General features: G+C 48.8%; 1 protein-coding gene across 1 annotated transcript in view; it reads left to right on the forward strand.

Moving 5' to 3' along the window:
- The window catches only part of MPP7 (MAGUK p55 scaffold protein 7), a 1171941-nt gene that overhangs the window by 696346 nt on the left and 454539 nt on the right, over positions 1 to 21056 (forward strand). Inside the window, exon 7 of the mRNA XM_078663396.1 lies at positions 19698 to 19829. Within this exon, the coding sequence (XP_078519522.1) occupies positions 19698 to 19829 (132 nt within the window). The remainder of the gene's footprint in view (positions 1 to 19697; positions 19830 to 21056) is intronic.

Here is a 21056-nt window from a genome sequence, read left to right on the forward strand (position 1 = left end):
AGTGCCCCGGGAGTATATGAAGGTGATGGCAGGAGTAGGGGCACATAACTGGATTGACCCGATGTTTTAGGCTCCCTCCTGTAAGTCTGGACTGATTGTTCTGGGGCTTTTTGGCTTTGAGCATTCTGCTGATTTCTTGTTCCCTTTGGCACATGTTGGCTTTGCAGTTGAACATACGCCTGCAGTAGGTGCAGCACTGGGTATTCCCCTCAAACAACATATGTATTTTGGAGAGGCAGCCTAGGCTCTATGGTGATGGCTGATGGACACTAAATTGAAATGCGTAAGACTAATCCTTACACAATCCAAGGCTCACAGTACTGATGAATGCATTATGTCTGGAACAGGATTCCACCTGTCAGATTGGAGATCAGGGCCTTTTAACCCCAATGGAGCAGAGGTACCACATTAACTTTATGAAAGTTCATGCCATTTGTTTGGCTCTGAAGGTCTTCCTCCGGTCCAAGTGGAAGCTGGTGCAGGTCTTCAACGACAACACAACCACTATGTCTATGTGGTGCTGCAACAATCAACGTGGTGTGAGGTTGCGGTCTTGTGCCTGGAAGTTCTCAGACTCATGAGGGGACTTAGCCTTCAAGGGAATTCTATGATGGCCAATAATTTGGTGGTCTTGCTAAATACCAGGGTGGATGAGCTCAGCAAACATCACCTGAAGGCCACACATGGTATTGTCATCTGTAAGTCTTTACCTGGTGTGGTATGCCTTGAGTTGATCTTTCTGTTAAAACAAAGAATTACATAATTTGGAAGATACCTCTGTGGCACATTGTAAGTGACACGGGGCAAATAAAAGAAATTGTGGCATCCTTTGGCACGCCTTGGACTGTTACAGATAGTTTTTTTCGACATTCTGCTGCACGCCTGGTGATTTATATATTGGATTTTTCCAATTGTGTATTTGGCCAACACCTGCATATCATAGCTGGTAATTTTAAGCATGCTATGCAAAAAACTGGCAGAATGATTTGTATGAAAGGTATGCTTTACAATTGTGTTAGGGAGCTCCTCCAGATTTATCCTGAAAATAAAACATCCGCCAGATTCTCCGTAAAAATCAAATAATTACCATTATTACAACAGTGTATAATTTCTTCTTTTTTTGTTCTTATTTCCAGATACAGTGAAAGCTAAACTACTTGATTCACAGTGAAAATTACATGCATAAAATTCGTGGTTCCCCTTCCAACTTACAAATAGAATTGCTTGTTGCCTAGTTAATTAAAAATAATTAAAAAATAGCTTCTCTTGTACGTTCAAATAAAACTGATATAATATATTAACAGATGATGCTGTAAATATTTTCAAAGCTAAAGGCCTATCTAATACAGCAATATTACAAACTGTTTTTACCAGAAATATCAGACGGGCCATCACAATGCAATGAGCACCAGCCCTATATATCGAACGTAAAAAGCATGTAGTCAGGCACGCTTCCTTCAAGTTGATGAGAACATGGTTGATCAAACTGAAATGCAGAAACGAAAAAGAGATTAGTCAAGTATGCAAACATCTTATTAAAAATACACATGTAAAGTTTATTAATGGGCACAACAAACATCACTATTAAAGGTATTATGAACCCTGCGCTTGTTATAGTCGGGGACCATTTGTGAAGTTGTTAAACTGGGGTGTGCAACTAGCTCACGTTGCGCCATGTGTTATACTATAATGTTGCGTCATGTGTTATACTAGCAGGGGTGTAGCTTGCTGAATACGTTTTTCAAACTAATCAACATTTTTAAGGCCTTCAAAACAGAGAAGAGAGAGAAAAAATATATCCCAGGTGAAATCGGACAGATACTTCATTATACCCGACTAAAAGAACTTGTACTTTACTTTTTAATACAGAATACTTTTTTGGGGGGTGTAACACCCCAACAACCCCACCCCCCATGCCAACCCCCTGTGTATTAGCGCAATCATGAAGAGCTACCCTCAGGCTTTACCAAGCCGCCGGCTAGCTGCGGATCTGGGGTTCACAGCCGTAAATACTGGCGTCATTCGGGTTCTGAATTCTAGTCTTAATGACAATCATTTAATATTTTTTACAATATTCTGAGAAGCTTGTTGTATGCAGCACAAACTTGTGCCAGATTTTCAAACCTCTTCCTGCCAAATCTGCTGCCGACATAATTTCATATTTCCAACTCATTAGAGAGGTCTGGGCGTAGATCACAGAGCCCGAGGCTGATTTTAATTCAAATGTTCATAGTTATGTGATGTCCGAACAATGGCCTTTTGGAAGCTGCTGCCCAGCTGACATTAACAGGTTAAGAGTTGTCATAAAGAGATGCTCTCCTTTATTCTGATTTATGCCGGGTTAGATGGTGTTAAACTATCTACCAAAGCTATTTGGAGAATCCTTTAAAACATTGGGTAATCGTAAATGATCTCTTGTGTATCTATATCTCTTTGGCACCTTCATTCTGGAACTCTCTTCCGTTGGAATTGAGACTCTCTTCCTCCTACCCTCACTTTAGGTCTCTCCTTAACACTCACCTCTTCCGTAGCATCTACACATAAGCTATCCTCTCCTCGCCCTCTGCCTCTCTCCGAATAAAGTGAATAGCGCCAAGAAACCGTCCGGTGTATGCCGCGCTTTATAAGTAATTTTTACATTACATTACATTACATTACATTATACCTTGTTGTGGGCAGCCATTTTAAAACTTGGATCCCTGGGTTAACACTTGTTCCACCAAAAACAGCATCTCATACCGCTGTTTCTCTGCAGCGACCAACTTTTTTTCTTCTTATCTACTTCATGCTATATTTCCGCCGGAGAGGATAATTAAATGAAAATTGAGAAAGACTCCTTTTATGCAGATTTTTTTTGTTTTTTCCTACAATGAAGTGTGTAATTCTTAACCACTTTAAAAGAAATATTTATTTGAAATCGCCAAGTATTTTGTTTCTGTTTTATTTAATGTTTTGTGAGTGATAACAGTTTAATATATTGAGAAATAACAGCCACTGTTTTGCAAAAGCAAGAACTTGTGATGAAATGTTCTCCGGTAGCACACGGTGATCATGCCATCTTCTGCCCATGGGCTTTACCCCCACTTTATAGGGAGACTGCACACTGTCACCAACCGCCTCCATTTGTTTGTTAGCGCCTTTAATGGCATAGGTCAGTAGAGGGCTTTTTGCAAGGAGTGCAAACCAGTTTACAAACATTTTTACCGTATAACAATGTCTCTAAAACGAGGTGTTATTCATGGAGCAATATGTTATGCGGTCTGGATGAAATCCGTTTACACTTGTTATGAATTTATTTTCACATTATGTGGTCAGCATTAATCCTTTGAATAACTTATGATGAGGGAACATACGGGATGTGTCCCATTTCTTAACTACTAATTTTTATTGTGCAGTCTGAAAAGTTGAATGGCTGTTTACAACACAGCGGAAAATAACATGTTGTTTGACGAAATATTACTTTCATAGATTTCAGGCAGAAAACTCCTTTAGTGAACAAAGATTTGCTTGTATGTCATCATCCCATTCAAAATGCAGGGAGCGCCAATAGCGGCCGTGCGTATTGTGAAGTGGTAGGGTAGGGGAAGGGGGAACACAAAGAAAAAGACAGAACTATGAATATATAAAATAGCACTTACCTGCTCCGATGGCCGCCACCTTGCTCCCAGTCCTCTCCTCCCATCCAAGAACTGCTGCACACTGTGCAGGCTCCCAGCTGCCAATCCCAGCACTGCTCTTATGCCTGGAATAGTGTGGTCTTAGCCCCCTGGTTCGGCACTCAGACATGGACTGGGAGCCGGTGTTGATTCTCCACCGACTGTACAACACAGCTCGGGTTGGAGGAAGGCTAAGTGCGCATGGCGGTTTGGCCGGCCCCAGGTGGCTGGCCAAACAGTCATGTGCACTTATGAGTGCTCCCCCTCCCCCCACCTCCTCCCTGGTGCCGCTGCGTCACTATGGACCCCTGGCTCGGCTCGCAGCCTGCAGGATGAAAAATGAAATAATAAAAAAAATTTATTATTTCAATTTTGATCCTTTGCCTCTGCTGGCTTTCAGCTTTTTCGGTGGAGGGGGGGGGGGGGGGGGGGGGGGTTAGTTGGGGAGGGGGGGAGGGAGTTGGGGTGGGGAGGGGGGGGGGGGTGGCGACGCTCCTTTGCAATAACAAAGGAGCTGACCCTGGGAAACAGTCAAACTCTGGCGTAATTTTCTGGGACCAGTGCTATGCATTGGATATATAGTTTTGTTAACAGCGCTAGGGGTGGAGTACTGTATATGGCCTAGCCAAACACCGCAAATGCCCCTTAGGAAAAAAATTAAAGCAGTTCATGGCACATATTAAACTCTTATCATAGCTGATTAGAGGAGTATGGGCCACCCATGACGTCACCCATTACGCGAGCAGGTAAACACAAACGAAGTGATGCATAACATATATAACATATTGAAGGATCGCTTGGGGTGTCTCAAGGTAAATGCGACCATTTCAATTCACACACACCAGTAAGCTTGCAACAACACTACACTATATTTTGCTGCTCTAAAGTCCAGAATTGGGTTGCAGGTTTTATTGCTGAACGATAAATCAGAGAAGGTTGCAAATCCCTCTTAAGAGCCTTAAAACTCCAGCGTTAAATGTGTTTTGCAAAGACTGAATTACATTTTTTTGACTCGTTTTTCTGCTTTTGTAACGATGTCCACATGCTTTTATTAATTAGCAATTTTTTTATCCCGTTATCTATACGACATGAATGCACTTACTAACATCGATAAATGTTTTTGGGCAAAATTCTTTAATCGTTGAAGCGAAAAGGGGTTTATTGGCATTCATGTTTAATGATATCACCTTTGCATATATCAATACTTTTCAGCAGACTTTTCTCCCGAAAAGATCATTGATTTGCTCTGCACGGTAATACTTTAAACGCTAAAATAGTTATGGAATGAAATAATGCTTTATGTGGGAAAGTAATCATCAACCTCAGGTTTTGAAAGTTCCTACATACTGTAGTATCATGTGTTTTTCAGAGAATAGGCCTACGTTTTGTTTTCATTTTTATATGATATTCAATATACATCTGGAGATTCAATTTAGTGAAATTACGTACCTATAAACGACCCTTAAGCGGTTGCACAATATTGCACGCGACCATTGGGAAGTTTAGGATTTCACTTCATCATAACATCATTTATCAAGATACACATTTGCGGCCAAATGAGGGGTACCAGTTTGCCTAATGCGATAACATGGGTTATTTCACAGTCGCCATTTCACTTACTCAAATGTTACCACTAACTACACCACAAATTAAAGGTTGTAAGGGATGTTGATCAGACTTGCCCATATACATCGCAGCAATTGTTATTTCTTTAAAAATCCCAGCATTGCCATGGTTCTAAATAATTTTTCATGGATTGAAGAAATGGCTGTATGGCTGCTGCATCCATCTTTGTCAGCGTTCACTTAGTGAGCGTAACTTATAAATAGCAAAATTAATCTGTACCACTGGGGATAGCGGTAGTTAAAACATTTCAAGTGAGTCCATGAACAGTCCTTAATATCTTGCTTACATACCACTTTTCGTCAGTTAACCAAACATACACCAGATAAGTATTTGAAATAATATTAGCACAACATTGTAGGCCCATGCACCTATAGACCCTCTAAGAAGCATGTTTTGGATTTTTTTGTAATTAATGATAACAGGATAGGCACTTTCATGGCATTGAATAGCTCGATTTGGGGCCCACCAGTAGGGGGGGGAAGCACTGACCACAGACACAAATTAAGGTGTGACAAAGGCCGCTTTATTGGAAGCAGGTGCACCCTGACATTTTACCCCAACCTTGGCCTCTGCCGAACAAAACTAGGCCTCACTAAATATTTGACTGCCTCACAGCCCCCTACCCCCACCCCTAAATATTCTCCAAAATGCAACATAAACACAACATCCCCAGTTGTAACAGGCCCCCTACATAATTACTCATAACCTGACCTCAGTGTACCTCAGTATCCCCATCACCTGCCAAACAGTCCAGGCCTCCTGCAGTACCCTCCCCTTTTAACTAGGAAAACAACACCACTCGAAAGCCGCTAGCGACTTTTGACCCCCCCCATAGGACCCCACCCCCGAGGATACCTGCGCACCCCCAAAGCCACATCCAGAGCCTCCTTCAACTGTACCACATACAACTCCATCCCGTACCGAGACAGGTGAACCCCGTCCTCCCTAAAAAAGTACACCGCCCCGTACCGCAGCTCAGGATGCTCGATCCTACCTATACCACCCCTGGCACAAAATTCCTTCATCTCCCTATTGAGTTTCCTCCTAGTCCTGTCTATCGCCCCTGGGCGCTCAGCTCCTCTCCAGACCCTCCTCGGTATAAGATCAGACCAAATCACGTAGCACCCTGACCATTGCCTCCGTATCTCCAACAGGTCCCTCTTCATCTGTTTAACCAGCGCCAAACCCTTATACTGCACCAGGTCATTTTCTCCCAGATGAATAACCACCACATCCGGGCAAACACCCCCCCGCACAACAGTATTCAACAAGGGCATCAACTCATGCCAACGCATTCCCCCCTTTCCCCGCCAATGACATCGAAACAATCTCTCATCCAGCTCCAAGTTCAATTTCCGGTGCCTGTCCCACTCAGCCCTTTCTGCCCTCTTCACAAAGGAGTGTCCCACAACGTAAATTTGCATCACAGCCGCATCCGGCCCCGCCACAGCACCTGCAAAGACACATATGTGAGAGGGCGAAAAGCAAGTCAATGCACCCCGTCCACCCCCCGCAACCTGATGTACGTCTGGTAGCAATCCGACTTCCACCGCCCCAACCGCTTGATCTCCTCCTTCCCCCAACCCCTCCAAGCCGCCTCTGTCGCCACACCGATTCGAAAGGAATGCGTCCCAAAAGCCTTGGGGTAGTCACCCATCCACCGCAGGGCGTGCCGCAGAACCCACAGAGCCTGAGCCGCCATCAACCGACCTCCTGTCCGCCGACCAAACACCTCTCCCCCGACGCGCTCTGGCCTTCCGCCAACCTCCGCCGTCACGTCGCGGGGCACACTCCCTCCCGGGCCCAGTACCACCCACGTCCCCACCCCCCACTGATCCGTTTTCGAGCGACGCAAGCGCACCGCCACCTCCTGCGCCCGTATGTCCACATCCTCCCACAGAACACCGACCCCCCCTTCGTGCCCACCAACTCCGACACCCGAAACGCTCCAAAGAAAAGCCAGGACATGAGCGTGGAAAACAGAACCGTCTACCCCCGTCCCGACACACCGCCGCCAACGCACGAAGCAGACCCTCCAGCAAATTCACCATGATCGGCCGCCGCTGACTCACCCCCTCCCCCTCGCCCACCCCTCCAGCATTCGTGCCCCCAGCTCCCCCGCCGACGGCGGATAACCCCACCACAGCTTCCCCATGAACGCTACCGCCGAAAGCTTACCCACATTCGTCACCTGCGACAAACCCTTGTCCATCAAAGCCAACATGAACCGGACTACCTGGTCCTCCCTCATCCAACGATCCCCGCACCTTACCGCACCGGACATAAGAAAAAACTCCCAAGCCTGCACGTATGCCTTCCACATAGACGCGGCCACTGACGCCCTTACCAGCTGAATGACCCTGTGTCTCCCACCGACCAGAGCTCCCTCGGAACCAGTGTCTTTACCATCTCCGCCTCCATGGCTAGCCCATGGAACCTCTGCCACTGTGAACGAGACAAAGCATCGGCAATGTCATTGTCCACCCCAGGGACGTGGCGAGCCTGAAACAAAATGTCGTTCTCCAAGCAGCGCAACACAAACACTCATCAGTTTCAAAACCTGCGGGTCCCTGGCTGACTGCCGGTTCACCACCTGTACCACTGACATATTGTCCACCCTGAACAAGACCCGCCTGCGCGCCAACTCCTGTGCCCACACTGAGACCGCCATCACCAGCGGGAACAATTCCAAAAACGTGATGCTACGGCCTCCCGCCTGCCAATGCGGCGGCCACTGCTCCGCGCACCAGCGCCCCGCCCAGTACAGACCAAAGACGCCAACCCCCGCCGCATCGGAATACAACGTGATGTCCCATTCCCAGTCTTCCGGCGGCGCCAGGGAAACGCCGTTGAACCGCCTCAGGAACAACAACCACATCCGCAAGCCCACCTTTGTCCCCGCCAACAACCATAAATGGTTGTGCGGTAGTGTCAAGCCCGACAAGGCCATTCCCAACCGCCTGCAGAACGTCCGTCCCGCCCGCACCCGCGACACGCAAAGTTCAGATGACCCAACAGGACCTGCACTTCCCGCACCGTCACCTTCCGCTTGTCGAGCATACTGCCCACCAAATCCAACATTGCGGACCTCTTGTCCTCCGGCAGGCGTGCTTCCATGGCCGCTGAGTCGAGCTCTATACCAAGAAAGGACAACACCGTACTGGGACCGTGCGTCTTCTCCGGCGCCAGGGGGACCCCAAAATCCCCCATGATGTCCGTAAAACTGTTCAGCAGCCACTGGCAGTCCGTTGAACCGGGCCGCCCCACCAGGAAGAAGTCATCCAGGTAGTGCGTCACCATCTCAGAGCCTGTGCGCCTGGAAAAAGCCCACTGCAAAAAGGAGCTGAACCGCTCAAACAGCGCGCAGGATATCGAACAGCCCATCGGCAGCGCCGTATCGACAAAAATGCCCCCGTCGAACTGAATCCCCAGCAACTGGTGGTCCTCCGGGTGCACCGGGAGCAGGCGGAATGCCGATTTAATGTCGCACTTTGCCATCAACGCCCCTGTGCCCACCGCAGTCACAAGTCTCCGCGCCACATCCACGGACGAATACGACACGGACGCGAGGTCAGCTGATATGAAGTCGTTCACTGACTCCCCCTCTGGCCACAACAAGTGCTGTATGAGCCTGACCTACCCCGGCTCCTTTTTGGGGACCACCCCAATCGGGGAGATGATCAAACCCGGCAAAGGCGGCTCAGGGAAGGGGCCCACCATCCGGCCCTCCTTTACTTCCTTAAGCAGCTTCTCCTGCACCATACCCTTGTGGGCATTCACCGACTTCAGGTTGTCCGCCCAGCGCGCAATCCGAGGGCCCTCATAGCACAACCTGAACCCCTCCCGGAAACCCCGTCGCAGTACCGCCGCATCCTCCGCCTGCGGATACGCCTCCAGCCAGGGCTTGATCCTTTCTAACTTAACCGGCGTATGAGCCCTTTCCCATGGCCCCCGCCCCCCCTCGCGCCCCCCGCCCTGGGGCCCCCCACTCTGTGATCCGCCCGCCGCGGACTGCTGCCCATGCGGCCCCCCGACCCACCAGCAGCGTACCACCGGGTGCTTCCGCCCGGATTTGGAGCACTCGTGCCGGAAGCGGCACACCTGCCGACCACACACCCCCTTGTTAAAGTCCCAGCAAGCCCCAACTGTAGCCTGCCCTGCTGAGTCTCCTTGCCCCTCCTCCCCGACGGTGCAACCAAACTTCACCCCGCCCATCGTCTGCTGGTACAAGTCAGAATCCAGTTCCCCCCACTTTGCCTCCGGATCCGCTGCCATCCGAGCCCGGAATTCCTCATCATAATGGGACCAGGCGTACCCCCCGTACGTCACATGAGCCCTCCGCACAACATCCATGTATTTGAACAATGCGAACGATCCAGATGCTTTTCACAATACACGCTAGCGTATATCAGAAACGCCGCCAACCAATTATTGATCGTCAGGGATCGTCAGGGGTACTTTGGGGCGCCGCGCCAATTCCTGCTCCTCCTCCTTCGATCCCTCCTTCGACGTCAACTCCCTGTGCAACAGTTTCAACATGTCAATGTACTCTCCCTTCCAAATTTTCTCTTTCGTGGCCAGCGACAAGTGAGCCCCTAGCGGCTTCGTGACCCCCATCTATGGGAGCTTGCGCACCGGCACCAACCAACTCTCCTTTCCCTCCCCACCCCCCCCCCCCCGCCGCGGGCTCCTCCGACGCCGGCCCCCCACTCACCCCCGACCCATCTCCGGACCCAGCCGCAACCGCCACGCCGTCTGTGCCTACCCCCGTGTCCTTGACCTAACGGCCTTTCACCAGCCACCCCTCATCCTCTCCACCAGCATCCGTCCCCACCGACACCTGCACGCAGCGCCGCTTGCCCGAACCACTCCCCGCTCTGTCCCCAACCTTACCTGGCGTCAAGGTCGGCGTCCTCGCCGGGTCCCGCCGCCTAACCAGTGGAGCTGAGGGGGCCGTCACTCTGGGCGCGTCTTGCCGTGTCCGTACCTGCAACACATTGCCAACAAAATTACTCCCCCCGCCCCCCTTCCCCCTCCCTAATCTCCCCCTCCTCCTCCGACTCCCCCACAGCAACATCCATGGCCTCCCGGCCGCCCCCCCAAGGGGTCCAGCCGGCTCAACCCCGCCTTCTCCCTACACACCCGCATCAGATCCACCAAATCCTCACTCTCCCTCCGCACTGCAGTTGAAAAAGAGGTAGCATTTGTGTCTGCCGCGCCAATGCGCACCCCCCTACCCCCGGCGGCCGTCACGACCCTTCGAGGGGGGGGCGGCAAGGACTCTACCCTCTGCCGTACCATGTGCTCCCCTGCCAGGTCCCACGTTGGAGCGCGACGGCCCGTACTAGGCAGAGCTGGCCCATCCCCTCGGTGGATTGGAGCCGCATGCTGCTCACCCGAGCGCCTCCCCATCAGCTCCTGCTAAGGAAAACAAGCGGAGTCCAGCATGCTGGGGATAAAACGCACCTCCGCCGCCCCCCAAACGCTACCCCCACAGCCCCGCTGTGCGCCCCTCCCCCACCCCGCAGAGTGTCCCCCCGCCTCGCCGGGTGCCCCAACCCCCCATCCGCCCCAACCCCCCATCCGCCCCTCACTCCACCCTGTCCCCCCAGCCCAACCACTGCGGCCCCTCCAACCCACCCCACCCGCCCCCCCACGCGCTCCCCACTCACCTCCACCCACCGCACCGCCCCCATCCACCGCCTCGCTGCTCGGGCCCGCGCCCCCGAACCCCCCCACACCTCCAGCCTGATCCCCCCGCACCCCCTCCCCACTCCTCGACGGCGACCGACTCGGGTCCACCATGTCCGCCCCCTCCCCCGAGGATGACCCCCAGTCCAACTCACTTTCCCCCCCTCCACCTCCCCCAGCACCGGCCCCCCCACCTCCAGATCAGACTCCTCAATGAGTAAGGGAGACACCACCGACTCCCTTCCCCCGCCCCTCCTCCTCTCCTCCCCCCACCCCCCCGCACTCTGCCCTTGTGTACCAGCCCCTCCCACCCCGAATCCTCCCTCGCACTCCCCGCAACCACGCTAGCCCCTCCAGCCTGTTGCCCCTCTACCCCCACCCGCCCCCCAGCCCCTTCCACGAAGGCAAGCGCTGGACGTCCCTGGGCCCCCTGCCCCCCCCCTCGCCGACTTCTTCCCACCACGCCGCTTGAGAGCCCGGCCCGCTGCATGCCTCCCTCCGCCCCCCTTCCCTCCACCCTGAGCGTTGCGCACCCACGACCTTGGCGGGTCACAGGCTAGCACAGCCGCCGCGGCGCCACTCGCCGCGGCGGCCTCAACTGAACTTCGGGCCTCACGAGGTCCATACGTCCTGCCTCCCCCAGGAGCCGCAACGCCTCCTGGACACGGGGATTCGCCATCCTCGCCATCAGCACGCCGAACTTCCTCCGCAGCACCTCAGCAACCCACACACGTCAGAGACACCGCTCTTCCAACCGGACAAAAAACGCCGCTCAAGCACCTCCGCTGCCACACCCGAAATACAGCCACCCGGCCAAACGACACCCGCACTAGGCCAAAAGTTTTATGCCCTGCCCGTCCCTAACCCGGCTGCTGTGTCACTGCCACCGAAATGGTGGACAGTGACACAAAATGGCCGTAATTATACCCGCCCCCCCCCCCCCGCCCAACTAGCCCAAAAGGAGCCCAAGGGAGTCCAAACAGCCCAGCCAGACAAACAACCCATATTCTGTTCTCGAGTGCTCCCACCCCCTCCCCTACTGGCCCCAAATCTCCCCGGTGGGGGCAGGCCTCCCAGTAGTCGCCCCCCGCCCCAATCCCTATTCGCTCGCAAATGTTTGGAGAAGTTTGTGGAAGGTGCTTCCTCAATTTGAACTCTGCCTGAATTTGCACTTTTTTTCTATAACGTTTTCACTCATCTGTAAAACAATGCAATATAGATTATCTATTCTATTCTTTGGAAGTCTATAGAAGAGTGTTAATCTCCTCTATTGATGCTCTACTGGAAAGCTATTCTAAGACTGGACTAAACAAGCGGTCTGTGGTGTGGGCGGGACGTTGAACCTTTGCTTGCTGCCAGAGCACGTCACTAAAAGAAAAGTGTGGGCACCCTTCTGAATAAGAATTTCTTATCACAATACTGCTGACTAGATATGGATTTGGAACCATGCTTGTCTACCTATGGTCAGGGGTCAAAGTAAATTACTATTTCCAGTTGTTCCGGAGATTCTTTGGTAATTTGCTCCAAGCAATTTTCATGATTTCTTTGCGGCTTTCCCATTTCACTTGATGGCTCCAAGCAACATAACCCCATGAAACATTACCCCATGAAACATAATCCTATAAAGAAATCCCTGTCACTGTTTGCAATTAGATGAGTTCTTTCAATCTATGCTAGGAAATGGCACACATTTTTGAGGTTGCTGTGAGCTAGAGCCTCATCACCTGTGGCAACCATTGATACCCAAACGTTTGCCACCCTGAGCAAATTCTGTTGGAAAACATCCCCTTCTCTGCAAAAGAAAATCGTTCCAAAAAGTTATTGTCCAGGAACTCTACATATACAAATATCTTGTAGGGACACCCCTCACAAGCTTTTAACAACCAACATGGGCATTGGTCACTTAGCCACCTACTGACTTTTTCTTGTCCCAGTATAGTACATACAGACCTCCTTTTAGCATGTAAATCCACTCTATTATATCTGTAACCAGTTTTACTACATTGGGAGCTGGCTTTATCGTGAGATCATTCTTCACTGTACCAGAGCCGATGACTCCCCCAGAGCCTTACAGCTGGATGAGACAGTGATGTACAGCTGGCCAAAGAGCTGTTGAGCACAGCATTCCCAGGGAATGATCCTGGTAAACGTTTACTGTAGCATGCCACAGTTTTGAGCATCTTCAAGCTCCTTTATATCCTGTCCTTCATGTTAACATTTTGTTCTGCTTCATTTCTTCTAAAAATGATAGATTTATTCTGTCCTTGTTGGGGTATTGTATACCCATCTCTAGATGCATCATTTTGTTAACTGTTGAAACTGTATGATTTACTTCACCCAGTACAGCAGAACGGAGTCTTTGTCCTTGGCCAGCTGCTGGAATATTGCACCTTGAGGATTTAAAGAAGCCAGTGTTCTCTCTTTGGTTGTGACTATCGGAGGCCAAAGTGAAGTTCATAATGTGGCTTAATATAAGCAAGATACTGGATCCTTTCCTATTTTCATGTTCTGAGGCAACTGGCCTTGCTTAAAATCTTTAAAACACCTATCGTTGTGAGCACATCTTTAAAATCACTTGAATTTACGCTGCTTCTCGTACCACAATAGAAGTCAGTTAATGGTAGGCCACGAGAAAGCAGAATACAGTTTATTGTTAAGGGTTTGACAAAGAAATACGATTTTCATGCTTTCAAAAGCCCAAAAGGCAGGCTAAGGCAGCTCTAAGTATCTTACTGCTTTTTGGAGGTTCTGTGATCGTTTCAGGTGGGTAACTAGCAAATTATGTTTGCACGCAGGTGTTAGGAATTTTCATTAGACATCCGCATGGAACAGTTAAAACTGATTTTCCCATAGGCAAACATTAAAGCTTGCACAACACTAGGTCAGTCTATTCTTAAGGCGACCCAGCAATACTTTCTTGATGCTTATTTCTTACTTGTATTGCACTTTGATCTTTCGAGAATAGCATTAGTCAAAAAGCTTACATTGAAATGCATGATGTAGATTTCTCGTATGTATCAATCAATCATATCATTTGTAAATCGCACTACGCACCCGTGAGGGTCACAAGGTGCTGAGGTGGGGAATGCTGCTACTGCTCGAAAAGCCAGGTCTTGAGGAGTTTTCTGAAGGTCAGCAGGTCTTGTGTCTGCCGTAGGTGGATGGGGAGAGTGTTCCAGGTCTTGGCGGTGAGGTGGGAGAGTGATCTGCCGCCGGAGGTCGCTCTTCGGAAGCGGGGGACTGTGGCGAGGTCGGTGGTGGGGTGTAGAAGCAGAGTCGTCTGTTGAGGTACGTTGGTCCGGTGTTGGGGAGTGCTTTGTGTGCGTGGGTGAGGAGCTTGAAGGTTATCCTCTTGTTTACCGGGAGCCAGTGCAGGTCTCTCAGGTGGGGTGTGATGTGGCTGCGGCGAGGGATATCGAGGATCAGGCATGCAGAAGCGTTCTGGATGCCTTGGAGCCGTCTCAGGAGTTTGGCTGAGGCTCCTGCGTAGAGGGCGTTTCCGTAGTCCGACCTGCTGCTGACGAGGTCCTGGGTGACCGTTCTTCTTGTTTCAGTGGGGATCCACTTGTAGATCCTGCGGAGTATGCAGAGGGTGTTGAAGCAGAAGGAGGAGATGGCGTAGACCTGTTTAGTCATGGAGAGGGTGTAGTCGAGGATGACCCCTAGGTTGCGTGGTCGGTGGGTGTTGGAGCGGTTCCCAGTGCAGTCGGCCACCAGGAGTCGTCCCAGGCTGAAGGGGTGGATCCGAGGATGAGGACCTCAGTCTTGCCCGAGTTCAGCTTCTGTTGGCTGTTCCTCATCTATTCAGCGACAGCCTTCATTCCTTCGTGAACATTGGTTTTGGAGGTGTGGGGGTCCTTGGTGAGGGAGAGGATCAGCCTGGTGTCATCGGCGTAGGAGATGATGTTGGGGTCGTGGCGACGTGGGCGAGCGATGCCATGTAGATGTTAAACAGAGTTAGGCTGAGGGATGAGCCCTGGGGTACGCCGCAGATGATCTTGGTGGCTTCAGAAGGGGGGAAGGCGGACGCTCTGTGTTCTGCTGGAGAGGAAGGAGGTGGTCCAGTCCAGGGCCTTCTCTTGTATCCAGGCATTGTGGAGGCGTGTTCATAGTGGGTGGTGGCAGACAGTGTCGAAGGTGGCTGACAGGTCCAGGAGGATGAGGGCCGCCGCACATAGGGCAGGGGCTGGCAGCACAGCTGGTGGACAAAGAGTAAGCCCCCTGCTGGGCTTCTGCTGAAGAAACTTAGAGCTGCTGAAGGGGCAGAAAGAGCTGACATGATGATGTGAGTTTAGCCAGGCGTCTGGTGGCTATTGATACAATGGTTGGGGGAAGCAGGGGTTCCCACCAAAATGGAAAAAAACATCTTGAGAGGGTGAGTCTCACTTCTCCTCTGCCCCCACCCTATTGGTGCACCCTCACTTTAGGGGTAGAAAATTGATTGGCTAAAGATGCTGCTGGACCCCTGGGGAGTGTTTGATTTGCTCAAACGCTCCGTCCATCATCCCCTTTTGTATCGCTTTGGACCCCTGGGGAGGGCATGAATTCATAGTTCGGCTGATTTTAGAGGAATTTTTTAAAGTTCCAAAACTCCACTCTTAGAAGAATTTCCAAGTGAAACCACTGGATTGAAGAGGAATTAATTCCTCAACTTAAAACGCGCCACAGGGCATGATTGCATACATATCACCTCAAGCCCCGCCCCCTACCTTCACCACTGTGCAAACGCGCCCCGTAGCGCGTTCTAAGTTGGGGGATTAAGTCCCCCTGCATACTAGGGGTCCCTGGGGGGCAACTAGCCCACCAGGAACCTCGAGTATGCACCAGGGGCTGGGTTGCAGAGAGGTGTAAAAAGGGGCGTGGCCTCATTGCACCTCTGTGCAACGCACCCCCCTGGCGCATTTCCAGAGGGGAAACTAAATCCCCTTGAATACTGGGGGTCCCTGGGGGCCAACTAGCCCACCAGGAACCTCGAGTATGCGCCAGGGGGCTGCGTTGAAGAGAGGTGTAAAAAGGGGTGTGGCCACTTAAGGCCTCGGGGACCCCATCCCCCGGGGCCAGCCTGCCTCCTTTTTTTAAAAACATTTTTTCTTAATTATTTGGGTAGAGGGCCAGGCCCCATTCCCCGGGGCCTGGCCCTCTCCGTTGAGGGGGTTCCCCAAGCACCCCACGGTTCCTGCCGGCTCCCCGCATCCTGCGGGAGCCGGCATTTTTTTTATTTTAAAAAAAAGAAACCCAGGGGCTGTGGGGGGCCGTGAGCCCCCCCCCGCATACATAATATTAAAGCCCCGGGGGGTGGGGGGCACCTCTGGGCCCACCATTATTATAACTAAAAGAAGCCCCAGGGGTGGCGGTCCCCGGGGCTGCGGGGGGGTCCGTTAGCCCCCCACATACATAACATTAAAGCCCTGGGGGTGGTGGTCCCCGGGGCTGGGGGGCCCCTCTGGGCCCCCCATTATTGTAACTAAAAGAAGCCCCGGGGGTGGCGGTCCTCGGGGCTGCGGGGGGGCCGTGAGCCCCGCATACATAATGTTAAAGCCCCGGGGGTGGCGGTCCCCGGGGCTAATTACCAATAAAGCAGCTTCGGGTTTTTTTTTTCTCGGGATGCGCTTACCCTACGCGTATCCCGCGAGTAAAAAAAATATATATCTATATTTGTTTGCCCTTGGGGGTCCTTGTCAGGGTGTTTCTACCCTGCCCCCTTTTCTTGTTTTTCGCGTTTCTTTGTCTTGTGCCTCGGTAGAACAAGATGGCTGCCAACACTTCCTGGTTTGGAGTGTTGACAGACAATTGGCATAAAGCTCGTGCTCGGGAGGGTACGCGTACCATACGCGTACCGTACTTCGTCAATAGATATATCTATGATTTTACTTTTGATTTTTTCAGAAACTACTGAACGGATTTACACCATTTAACAAAAAGCGTAATCTGCGAACCAAACTCTACCTTTTTGCCAAAGTTGGTGTAATTCCGTTCAGCAGTTCAGGCTGTAGCCGTGTCTGAAGGTCCCTATGGAAAATTGCATGGGGAAAACATGTTTTGGGACCTCCTTTTTTCTCAGCCCCCACTTGACAAATCACCCCGTAACTTTCAGGATAGGAACGGAGCGCCCCATCTTCTTGGAGAATTTCGCAAAGATTTGTCGACCGGCGCCAAAGTTATTCCAAATAGAATGTTGCAGATTTCCTATGGAAACTATGTCCTAACTATAACTACCTGCTGGCGACATATGTGTATATATATATATATGATTCAAGTTCCTGCTCCGTTCTTACACGAGGGAAAGCATTCCTTCAACAACGAAAACCACAGGTACAGACCACTCCACAGCGCTAAAGTTGCAATATCAAAGGTAGTTTATTCTCTCGTAATTGTCAGCATGACGCGTTTCGGCTACGACACGGTAGCCTTGATCACATGCCAGACAGAACCAATAACAGTGAATAAATAAGGTGCACAATTAACACAGAGGGGGCGTATACAATCATAGACACTGAAAACATATAAGGTTTACCACTATCCTATTAAAAAACAGACACCATGTTAAACATTGTAAAACACATGAATTTGTCAGTAAATGATGAATTTGCATTTTGTATACAACCTACTAAATTGAAATAAATTTGAAGGCTGAAATTTTATGAAATCAAGAAAACATTATTTCAAACGTAAAAATCATGCTGATGTCAGTACCCTTAATCAAGAATCTAAGTTTTGTAGGATAAAATGAATATCAAGATGTATTAGATACATATGCAACGTGTCTACTGCCCATCGTTGTTACTAAAGTGCTAGTGCTCAAATTCATAATCATTTAGTGCACACACGCGTGCAAAGTGTGAAGTGTGAAGTGCAAAGTCAGCCTTGACAAGAGACAGATCCCTGCCTCAAATATACCTCATTGGTTATAGGCTGATAATATAAAAAGCAAGGGGGAGGACCAAAAACGATCAAAAAACACGTTCTGCCTATTAAGAGGTTTACATGTTATGATGTCACAAAATTAGATCAGTCAACTACCTATACCCCATTTCAAACAATAGGAATTATTAGACTCGCGAAATGATGGCTGAAAATCAGAAACCCTCTGTGGAGAACCAAGACTTATGGCATAGTGCCCTTTTCATCCCCACCATTGGATTCTGATACAATGCATCTTGATCGCAACTGCTCAAAACAACAAGATCAAATGAACGAATGGATCATCCACAGTGTAGAAAATGGTAATTCACTCCTAAATCTACTTCAAATCGAGGTGAATTGTAGCAGAACACTACACAATACATAGCAGTACACACAATCATTCTCTGCAGAAAGAGTTCTATTATAGCTTTCTCATAAGAACTCCATCATAAAAAGGAGGAAACACAAGGCTAAGGGGTGTTAGGGGGGTTTTTCTAAACCTGCAAACAGAATCGAAGACTGCCACTCTTCATCTGTACATCCCAATCACCCAACAAAATTACAAAAAGCAGTGAAGATCCTCCCCCATATTTAACCCATTGGGAATTCTAGTATCTAAAAGCAAAATGTACTTGCTTTCCAGCTGCCTAAGCAATTTCTCTCTGTTTCCACCCCTGATGTTTTTAGGGATTCCGTCAATAATGAAGTATTTTAAGTCATTCACATTTTTTTGATGGACTAAACCAAAATGGCGTGCAACCGGGTAATTCTCATCTGAATTGACGATGGCCCTGAGATGTTGGAGGATACGGTTAAAGGCCTGCAGTTTGGTGCTACCAACATACTTGAGGCCAAAAGTACATTGGAGCACATACACTACGAAATCAGTTCGGCATGTAAAATGTCCCTTGATTAAAATGGGTAAAGGGTCAAATGCAGAACAATACTCCTTGGTGGTAACACCAAATTTGCATGCTCTGCATGAGATGCATTTGTAAAACCCTGATTTTTCTGATAACCAGTTTTTCTTGATGTTTACCTCTGGACTGGATCTAACTAAATATATATATATATACACACACACACATACACACGTACATACAGGGACACTGGTGTGCAACAAAGACTCAACCACTAAAAAAGTATTTATACACACTGATGCAATCAGAAGTACCAGGGAGGCTACCCCCCCCCTCCCATGACCTACAACACACTAGAACTTAACGCTCCAGTAAAAAAAAGGTGGCAACGCTTACAGAATTGAGTACTTGGATACAACGTCCTCAAAAGCTGGAAGAAATGCAAGGTGAAAGATGTATTGTTGATCACAGATGAAAGTGGAACAGTCATCTTAGCCACAATTAAAAATTGATACGTTCGCATACCAAGTTAGTCTTGATGGTCCAGCTTTGACCGGATTTATGGCATATTTGAAAGCTTTCAATCATTTGTCTTATTTGGTCTAATTCCCTTTTCTAGCCGTCTTCCTTACTAAGTTGTGTATATTAGTTGATCTTTCAGTAAGTGGAAGAAAATGTGAAAATTATTTGGAGGATATTTTAATGTTCATGGTGTTCTTTAAAGTGGCATATTGCATTGACATATGTTTTAGCGATTTGCAGGACCCAAAAAAAGTTACAACAATCAAAGTGTTTGGGAATTAAAGAATGCAAACAGTGTATTCAAGTGTACAGTTTTTATTCAAAAAATGAGTAAATTACTTTTAATATCTTTGTAAATAGCATGGACTTTCCATTCGTCGCATTACAATTCACTGCAAATCTATAATATTGAACATACCTTGTTTTTTTTTCCTTTCAGGCTTTACTGTGTGTTCATGATACTGTAGCGCAAAAGAATTATGATCCTGTGCTACCCCCTATGCCTGAAGATATTGACGATGATGAGGATTCTGTAAAAATTATCAGGCTTGTAAAGAACAGAGAGCCGCTGGTAAGATTTGTTCTATTTTAATAAGAAATGGATTGTCCTTTTTTTTTATTTCCCCCCAGAGTTTTTCATAGCAGGAACTTGGTATCGCGTATCAGCACGATTTACATGAGCACCAGTTACGTTACACAAGGACACTTTCTTTTTTGTTAGGCACTGGGAGATTAAGTGATTTGCCCATAATCACAGGATGTTGAGTGTCATTGCTGAGACTCGAACCTTGTTCCACAGATCTGAGATCGACTGCTCAAGCCGTCAGGCTACATCCTCTCCCCTCTGTATCCTCTCCTTTGAGCTTTAAAATGCAAAACCTGTCAATATATAAATCCCGGACCTGAGTCATACAACTAAACTAGACAATACCCCTGCTTGTAGGGAAACTGAGGAATATATATATACATATATCTATATATATATATATCCATGCAGTGCACTCACGTACCTGCGCAGGCATCTGTTGCCTTCTACATGTGTGGTTAATTTTTCTCCCTTGTCAGGTATGTATTCATGTTTAGACAGAGGCTAGGGAAGTAAAAGCATGCTGTTGGTTAGTGTGCCTCAGTTGCTGCAGATGCAAAAGAATTGTTTAACAGTGCTGTAACCAAGTAACAATGGAGGCAAATAGCTACTTAGACAGTAATACTAGTTGTTTCGGAAATCGTCCCATTATTCTAATCCATCTCTCCCCCCCACCCCCTAAACCCCTCCTCCACAAGTAAGCTACGCACATGAAACCCACGCAATTCTCTCGAAAAGGATTTTAGTGTTAGTTAAGAAAAGAATAGAGCAGGAGAAGGTGGGCAAGACAGTCTCACAGACAGACCATTGTATTACGTAGTCAAAATCACCAGGTAGGGAGGAGGAAATTTATTTGTCCATTCAGCTTTCTCATATAAATACTCAATAATAAAAAAAAAAAGGGGGGGAATGGACTGAAAGATTAATGGATGTATAGCGGATTCAGTAACACAATCCCCATTTATACACTACAGTTTTTAACAATTTTTTCTCATCCACTTTTTGATTTAAAGTCTTTTCCTTGGGATGAGCGAAGATTTTTAACCCACTTCACGTATGAGTATGACCTAACAACTATCCCTGGACACTACTGCGTTTTCCAGTGGTTGCCTCAGGCTTGAGGCATGCAAAAGACACACAAAAAAACCCAATGATGATGCAATAACGCATTAGTGTAGGCGGAGAACCAAGATATACCGCCATCGATTTTAA

This window comes from Lissotriton helveticus, chromosome 10, assembly GCF_964261635.1.
Source record: "Lissotriton helveticus chromosome 10, aLisHel1.1, whole genome shotgun sequence".
NCBI classification, from domain to species: Eukaryota; Metazoa; Chordata; class Amphibia; order Caudata; family Salamandridae; genus Lissotriton; species Lissotriton helveticus.